Source organism: Acipenser ruthenus, chromosome 25 (genome assembly GCF_902713425.1).
Source record: "Acipenser ruthenus chromosome 25, fAciRut3.2 maternal haplotype, whole genome shotgun sequence".
Classification (NCBI taxonomy): domain Eukaryota; kingdom Metazoa; phylum Chordata; class Actinopteri; order Acipenseriformes; family Acipenseridae; genus Acipenser; species Acipenser ruthenus.
This window is the reverse complement of record NC_081213.1, coordinates 19890894-19899569: the sequence shown is the minus strand read 5'-3', so window position 1 is coordinate 19899569 and position 8676 is coordinate 19890894. Positions and strand designations below refer to the sequence as shown.

Here is an 8676-nt window from a genome sequence, read left to right as displayed (position 1 = left end):
AACGCGCTCAGTTGTACAATCTTTACACTACATTCTATGTATACGTGTGCAGATGTTTCCAGTCATTTTTTAATCTTTGTCTGTGAGAAGGACTGTAAAGTAGATTCAGAAGTCAGCTGAAGGTTATGCAAAACCACAGGCCATTGCTCAAACTATCTGGATAGAAATATGTCTGCTGGCATCGCGTCAATAGCATGATGGAGTCAGACTGAAACATTCCAGGATGCTGTGTAACGATTCTCTTTTTCAAGGGTAGAAAGTGACTGTGCAGAAACCGAAATGTAATCACTGTTTGAAAACATCATTATTTTTAAGTGGAGGCACTTCCCATATACAAGTTTACCATGGTATTTTTTGCACGGTATTTTTGTACTTTTACCATGCTTGTTACATGGTAATACCATGTATTAACCATAATTTACCCTGGTTTACTATATTAATTAAAACGCTTCACCATACCTCACTGTTCTTTACATTGCTTTGCTATGCTTTTACTGTGGTAAACTTTTATAAAGGTTACTCAGCACGTCAGCTATACAAGCAAATCAATGTTTACCTGGCAGTGGGAGAGTAACAGATATCCCTCCCTTACCGCACCAATATACTACAAACATAGTATTCAGGTAACCAATAAAAATATGTTACATTACAGCAACACAGCTTCAATTACCCCACACAGACTTTACTGTGTATTTTACTAATACAAACTTGTTGCTACTTTAAAAACATAGCTCTTAACAATACAACACATGTTGTTTCCAATTGGTTAAACTCAACTGTTCTGTTTCTGTGCCATTTGTTACACATGTATATGAATTTATTTGTGCAGACACTGCTGACAGAGGGGGAACACCTCATACTGATACAGGCACACCACCTACTGGATACAACACCACATGCCACATTATAGTTGTTTTTTTAAAATTTGTGTAGTCACATGGTTTTGGCGGAAAATGAAGGAAAACATGTTTTAAGCATGCAACAAAAAAAGTATTTTTTGCACAAAAGTAGTAGTATTAATAGTAGCAGATCATCATGCAAACATATTTAAAAGCATACACATGTTCATCAGTCATACTGAAACTGAACTCCCTATTACTGAAAATTACTTATTTAAAATAATGTCTTTAAAATTTCTATTGACATTTCTGCTTTTGTTTAGAGATGTACCAGCACTGTTGGCCTCATCATTACCATTGTGTATGCTGTGAATGAAGTTTGTTTGGAAAAAAAGTATTTTTTACTGTCTCTGTTGCCATGGTAACTATCAGAAACAAAATATTTGGTAACAATGAGATATTTCAGCAGGAATACAAAATGTACAATTTAATTGTAAAAAAGAAAAAGAAAAACCTTAAAATAAACATCATACTTTATTGGCAAATACAGCAAACAAATTGTTATACTGGATAGTTTATTTAGCGATGTCAAAACTAAAATCAACAGCAACAAAAAAAAGATCTCAATTCATAAACAACCAATCACAAACATCCCTTCATTGAATCATCACTCATTCTTACTGTATGTCAGTCTCCATGAAAAAGACAATCATGCAGCGACATATTTGAATGTTGGGTCATACATTTCCCTCACAATGAAAACTCAAATGTTTAGTCCATTTTTGTTAACCGTGTTTATTACAGACAAAATTAAGACTCTGTTTTGTTTTGGGAAATGAATTTGCTCCAAGGGGAAGCTGTAAGGGTAGAGGGTGGGAACATGAATACGAGGAAAGCAAGGCAACCAGGTTATCTTTTTATTTACAAGGAATTAGGTATGAGGTTGTGTGCTGGCACGCAGGAGGTGGCCTTCCCCCCGGATGTGATACAAAACAGTTTAAACGATTTCAATCCAGTGTCAATTACCTCAAAGGTATAGTAAAAATACCTTCCAAAATGTTACCAGACAGTACATTAAAGAATGTTACATCCGCTATCTTTTGTATACCAAAATGTATACATACACAAAATTATGCAAATAATGTGACATGCAGTTCAACACATACTGTATAAAATAAACTTTTAAAAAGCAAAGAAATCGCTCAGAATCTAATATTGTTGTAGGAATGTTTGGATATGTTGCTGCATTTTCTAAATATATAGTACATTGTTCTAGTTAGCTATAATAATCTTTTGTACAAATAGATGAAACTATGAGATGTAATTAGGCATGAAATCTGAAAAAGAACATGAAAGGAAAGACAGTTCAAGCCAAACAAGGCTTCAGTGTGAGTTATACTGGACTACCTAAACAATGCACAATCAACAAGTTGAAACCAAATGGTTGCCATCCTTTTATTCACAAGCAGCTTTCCAAATGTGTTGATCACACATGATATAGGTAGTTTGAATACATTAGCTTCAATTTCAAATATTTAAAGAATGTCCCCTGACTTCTACACCATGGACATAACCTAAATAAACAGTGTTGATTTTCCAATGTCCTTATACTTCTTCTAGCGGAAAACTTACAATATGTAAAGAAACATAATTTAAAGAATAGAAGGGAAATATAAAACAAGCAGAATCCCAGAATGTTTTGTTGACCTTACTAAGTCAAGCCTTACCATTACACCAAAGTGAAAAAGAGTGCCTAGTAATTCAGTGTACTGTTTGTATTCAGCAGATGTATGTCAAAAGGGGTTAACACATTCACAATAACATATAAGCTCCTCTCATGGGTGTTCTGAATGAATTCGAAACTAATACCGCTCAAGACTAACCGAGCGTTTGTCTACTTGAGAGAGACTGGTTCATAGTCTCTTGTAATTCATTCTGTATTGGGTATTAGTGCTTCATTATTAAATGTGTAATCTGATACCTCTCTTATTGAACCATAATATGAAGAATGCATTCCATCTTTTTGTAAGTTTCACATTCAGAAAGTAGTCTGTTCCACTGTAATTAAACAGCATCAATTAAAAGATGGTTTCACAAATTAGTATAACTGGTTATAGTTTAAGCAATGTCTTTTAAGACACAGGTACTTTCTATTTCTAAAAAAATGGTCAGTGTTTAGGAAATGGTCCATCTCCAAAGAAGTAGCCAGTACATTGGTGCCAGTTTCTAGGGAAATGGTCATGGTCAGTATGTCTGTGGGTTGAGGATGAAGAGGCGATCTTCCTCTTTTCTAATCCATTTTAAGAGCTTGGTAATGGCAGTCATGGCCAGTGCCTTGGTCCCCAAAGGGCTAAAACACAGGTACAGCTCAAAGCCACTGGTCACCTGGAAACACACAAACAAGAGTAATGTAAACCAGTTAAGAGTTAGCAGATCTAATTTACTGTAAAGGACTTCCAGGGTTTCATGCCTGCAAATGGGGCTCATTCTTCCTTGTGCACCTAGTGTGCTTAGAACTGGCATCAATGTGGAGTTTTAAATACTTACACATTTTTAAATATATGTGAATAGTTAAAAAAAGTAATGAAACCAATGTATAAAAACACAGCAAAGAAGACACATAGTTCCGTAAAACAATGCGCAGTACTGAATTATCTTATATAACAAAGGAGGGAGGGAGAGAAACTCCCCTGACAATAAATGAATGAAGCATTGTTTCTAGACATTATAAAACAATTGCCTTACCCAAGCCAGCAAGTTCTCTCTTTCTCCGCAGTGGTAGATGGAGTGCAGCTGGCGCTTGGGGTGGTGGACGCGACTATGCAGGTACTGGTACAGGCCCATCAGCCTCTCCTGCTCCTCCTCAGCCAGGTAGGGGACGGGCAGCTCAGGGCTGTGGCAGGGCAGGAGGCATGGTTAGGGTGGGAGTGATGAAGCCTTTGTTCCCCCCCACACAACAGTGCCAGCCTAAAATGAATGGGTTTTGACCCGTGCATGTATAATGTGAATGTAATTTGTTAAAGAGTCTTTTCTCAACACAGCTACAGTATGCACTTTTTAAAGAACTAAGCATATTTTCATTTCTCTAAGAAGTAAAACTATAACAGGTGTGTAAAGTGAGAGCTTTCTTTAAACCAGTATAGTAAAAAAAAAAGCAAGTTTGCTATAATATGTGAGACATAGCAAATAGAGGTGTATGACAGATATGAAATTACTATATTTCATTACTTATAAGCCCTGTAAGATCTTAATGCAGCAGTGACTAAACCATTTTTCTAACTTTTATTTAATGAATAAATACATATACTGTACAAATGAATAGCTGAAAGCATTTACCTGGTGTAGAGCCCAGAACTCTTGGACTTGTAGATAAAGTGCCTCAGTTCGGGGATGCCCACCTGAGTGGCAGAGTAGACAGGGGCCTGCAGTGCCTCCTGCAGGGTGATGTAGGCACTGCGGCGGCGGAGACGCTCCAGGAAGCGGCGCTTGCAGTCAGACAGGTTGAAGAAGTCCTCGCGGTCAGTGGAGACCAGGATGAGGCAGAGGTCAGAGACCGACTCCAGGTAGGAGATGTGGGCGTGGAAAAAGCCGGCTGGGTTGAATTTGGGAAGACAGATGGGCGTCCAGCCCTCGCCCTCACGGAAGGAGCTGGAGGAGTTCACCAGGTTGAAGAGGAGGTGGAGGTCCATGTGGTGGAGATACTGGTCCTTCTTTCTCACCAGAGACACCAGGCGGTTCCCCGCCAGCAGGATGGAGAAGACCAGGTTCTTGGCTTTGGCTGCCTGGAGGCTGGAGCTGATCACATCTCTGGTGGAGGAGGGGAGGGGCAAGCAGGTGACCGCACACAGAAGGAAGCCTGGATCTCTGTCCAGCAGATTCAGGAGGTTGTCTGTGAGGTGCTCAGAGCCGACCAGCAGTCGCCGTAGGTCATAGTTCTGCTTCCGCTCGAAGACGTGGTTGAGCTGCGTGAGGGTGAGCAGGCTCACAATCTGGTAGTAGATGTAGAGCAGTTCTCGGGACAGCTCCTGCTCCGACTGTCTCGTCCGGGCCACCCCCACCAGGACAAGCGGGCTCTTGCGCAGGAACACTACCTTGTAGCCATCTGGAAATGAAAAAATGAAGGTACATAACAATTTAAATGACTTTTTTGGGGAGAGAAAAACAAAACTCTCTTTAAAACAAATCAATCTGATCTACATATAAGCACAAAAAAGCTATTCAACACACACATTTTTTATGGGATTTGACATACAAATACCTCACCTTAGTGATCAATACTAAATTAGAGCTATCAGAATTATGAAAAAGGTTCTCTGCGTATACATACCTGTAAGTTGGGGATGGTAAATATCTTCCTTTTAGTGTAGTCCTCACTATGCTTGGGCAAAGCTTGTAGAAAGCAGAATTAAAAGTTCAAACAAAATTAGCTCCGCTCTCACCTGCATGAATCGACTTAATGACATTCTTCTCAGCTTCCACAAAACACACCAGTGCCACCATCACCCCCATCGTGCTGGACAGCGCCTCCTCTGTTCCGTATCGGGAGTAGATCGGCTTCCCCGCCTCGCTCAGCACAAAGACGTGTTTCCTTCTCTGTCTCCATGTCTCGCTGGTCACGTCATCCTCATCCACCCTCCTGCTGGGCTGGCCTTCTTGCCTTGGCTCAGCATCTAACCCCTCCCCTGACTGGTCCCCTTCCTGTGTGCTTAGCTGGCTGATGTCATGGCTCAGCTCAGAGGTGGATTCTGTTTGGCCGTCTCTGTCGGCTGCTTCCTCACTGTCTGCAGTGAGATCCTCGAAGGACTGGGTGTGGACGAACATGGCGTTCTCCTGCCCAGCACCTGCAGAAAAAAAATAAAACAGGACATTTAGTGGTCCATAGCCACCAAGACTTATCAAAATGTATGAACATTTAAAGGACTACCCGACATCTGCATCTTATACCATAAAAAAAATTAGTTTTGTGCTGAATCCTCTATCAGGGGACTAAGAAATCAGTATTAAACTGGTAGATGGCACCCATGTTCATTCTATAAAATAAACACCTTTGCTTGAAGCTAGATGTAAATTAACCTCCATTTGAGGGGATTCAAGACGATTTTCTTCCACCAAATCCTTCCCCAACACTGTGTTTTATCAAAATTATAGATCTTGCATTTTTAGAAGAAGGATGTGACCTAATGCAAATAAAAGTGACAGGATCTGTACTAAAGGAGTCAGGTTTTTAAAACTTTATTTTCTCTCACTCTGCTCACATTCTGCTTGTAAAAGGAGCGTCTTGGCCAGAGCTCATACTTGCAATCAGACTGACGTTATGAGGACACTCTTAATCAGTATTTCTTATCTAAAAACGCAGCGGAAAAAGCACTAACATAGGACTTTGCCCCTGTTTAACGATTGAGATAACCCTGCATACATCAATACATTGGCATTAAGGTTTAACAAGAAAACTACTAATGTAGGTTTTACGTACGTGGAAACAAATAACATAATCGTCAGTGAAAAAAATTACAACAACTCTTAAGAAGTGTGGCAGAAGTGATATCTGTATAATGTGAAATAATGTATAATGTGATATCTTGTAACAATTGTAAGTCGCCCCGGATAAGGGTGTCTGCTAAGAAATAAATAATAATAATAAGAAGAACCTACCTATTGTAACCCTATGTTTCAGAATTAGGAATTTGTTGTGAACTAGACTTTCACCAAAAACAGAATTATGTGCCTATCATCAAAATAACCTGAACATTGTCTACTGCTCTGGCATTCTTTAAACCCAGCCATAAGTCCAGCCTGGATGGATTTCACAATCAGAACTGATAATTCTGTGATGTTTTGCAAAACGAGCCATTGTTTGAACAATAGTTGCAAGTCAATAGTGACTAAGGGTGAGGTTTGCATTTCATCTGCAAACTTTTGACTTGTCTTGAATGACTTGTAACCAACTGCAACATTTTCTCATTGCAGGCTCTAAATTAGGCCACGAAAGGGAGACATCTATAACCGTTTTCACACTACACCATCCAACCCCGGGTCGGAGTTCAGCCCTGCTTGCATTTACATTTGTCTTGCTCTACGATCTACATGGTGAGATTCGTCCCGGGGTTGGACACGATTGTTTCACACAACATATTTTCATCCCAGCGCACGCTGATGTGTGACCCTTGCCCCTCAACATTTGTTTTGTGGCTACTGCCATGCGCGTTTTCAACCCGAGACGAGCATAACCCTGTTGCATTCACATTTCATTTTTCAACCCGAGGCAAATGTTTGGGTGCACAAAACATTTTTTTGGTCACTTGTTATGTAATCTTTAGCACATGTCAGCATGTTACAGAGTCTTCAAGAAATGTCTCTTCTACTGAAAGGTATTAATGATCAGGAGCAAAACCTGCAGTTAGTGTTATTCAGCGGAACAGTTCATATAGGGCAGCAGGATCCAGGGAAGGCTTAAAGGTGTACTTAAAGGTGGGCTATTTTATTATTTAAAACTATGTATGTATGTATTTATTTATTTGCTTATGAATTCACCTCTTATCCTTATGAATCACAGAGGACCAATAAAACAGTACAAAGAATAATAAATGAGCTGTACAGACCATGTAAATAAGCCATACTATAAACCCAATGTTGAAAGGCTCTACCTGGCTCTGTCCCCTCCACTAGCCCTGGAGTGGGGCTCTCGCTCCTTTGATTGTCCACAGGAGCCAAGGATCCATTCTGGATCTCCCAGGTCACCTTTCTGTTATGGACGTCAGCAGCCATTCTCCCAATCAGCTGAAACTGAGTGCCAGGGCAGACAGCACAGGGCAGGGCTGATAAAGGACAGGTGCAAAGAAAACTGTAATATTACTTTTAAATGAAATTACTCTTCCACTAAACCACATATTGCTGCATATCATAAGTTCCTTAGCAAGGTATTCAAATCTATATTAGTTGTAATAACTGTAAAGTGCAATTTGTAAAATGCCTGAAAAAACGGTAACACAAATAACAGGGTCATGTTAACACAAGCTACAGGTACAGCAGCATGCATTAAACATGCCAATGGATTTATTAATGTGTCCCTTGTGTTTTTGCACATACTTTGTAAATGTGAATACAACATTTAAAAGCAATTGTTATCTGATCAGGAAAACAGAGCTGTCAATTTCTCCCCTTTCATCATATAATTATCTCCTCATCAGGAACCTTATCTCCATACAAAAACAAAACAGAACCATTCAAAACAGTGTTAATTATGATTTAAAAATACAAAACTGAAACTTACCCCAGCAGAGTTACACAAGCAGAATGTATAAATGGCAAATCTGAAGGAACGGCCTTTCTGGCAGCAACTGATTATGCAAATCAGTGTATTGGGAGATGGCTACAACTGAGTGTACTGTCAGATTGTAGCACTTACAGTTTGATCTTCTTTGCATGCATCTTGGGGATCGGCAAAACTGTGGCTACTACGGTGTCGAGCATCTTGGATACATACATTTTAAACTCCTCAGAATTTATGTGGACAGCAAAGAGAGGAGAATGTCACCTTCCGACACTCCGCAAACCCAAAGTGAAAGTGCATTTCTCAATTACGCTATTCAATCCTGCAAAGAGGAACTCGTGAAAAGGTCAACATGGAGAGCGCTGAATTCTGGGATTTTGAGTCTTTCGCTTTTTTTCCCACCTGGAATGGTAGAGAATGATATGTTTAATGGTCTTTTACATTCTTTTTTTTGCAGTGAATGAAAGTCTTTTTTTGCCTCCATAATATGTGGTAAAACATTAAACATATTAATGATTTTAAAGATGTAATATACTGGTACAACAAAAAATGTAACGTTCAGCCTAA

The 8676-nt window shown here is 39.6% G+C and overlaps 1 protein-coding gene across 2 annotated transcripts; it reads right to left on the bottom strand.

Moving 5' to 3' along the window:
* Positions 1-1354: 1354 nt before the first annotated feature.
* On the bottom strand, positions 1355-8607 carry LOC117413753 (protein SAND-like). 2 transcript variants are annotated; one of them, XM_034023060.3, is made up of 6 exons: positions 8110-8601; positions 7484-7654; positions 5279-5680; positions 4176-4941; positions 3585-3732; positions 1355-3224 (listed from the first exon to the last, which is right to left on the bottom strand). In XM_034023060.3, exons 2-6 carry the CDS (start codon positions 7602-7604, stop codon positions 3084-3086), a joined length of 1578 nt encoding a protein of 525 aa, XP_033878951.3. In that variant the 5' UTR covers positions 7605-7654; positions 8110-8601; the 3' UTR covers positions 1355-3083. The 2 variants fall into 2 exon arrangements, 1 of the variants encoding a protein (XP_033878951.3); XR_009308827.1 differs by having other exon boundaries at positions 3086-3224; positions 3585-3806; positions 8110-8607.
* Positions 8608-8676: the final 69 nt, after the last annotated feature.

Coding starts and splice junctions, on each gene's coding strand:
- LOC117413753 (XM_034023060.3), bottom strand. CDS start 7,604: ATGGCTGCTGACGTCCATAACAGAAAGGTGACCTGGGAGATCCAGAAT. Junction 4,942..5,278: donor CATTAAGTCGATTCATGCAG/GTGAGAGCGGAG, acceptor TTTCATTTCCAG/ATGGCTACAAGGTAGTGTTC. Junction 3,225..3,584: donor GAGAGAACTTGCTGGCTTGG/GTAAGGCAATTG, acceptor GTGTGTTTCCAG/GTGACCAGTGGCTTTGAGCT.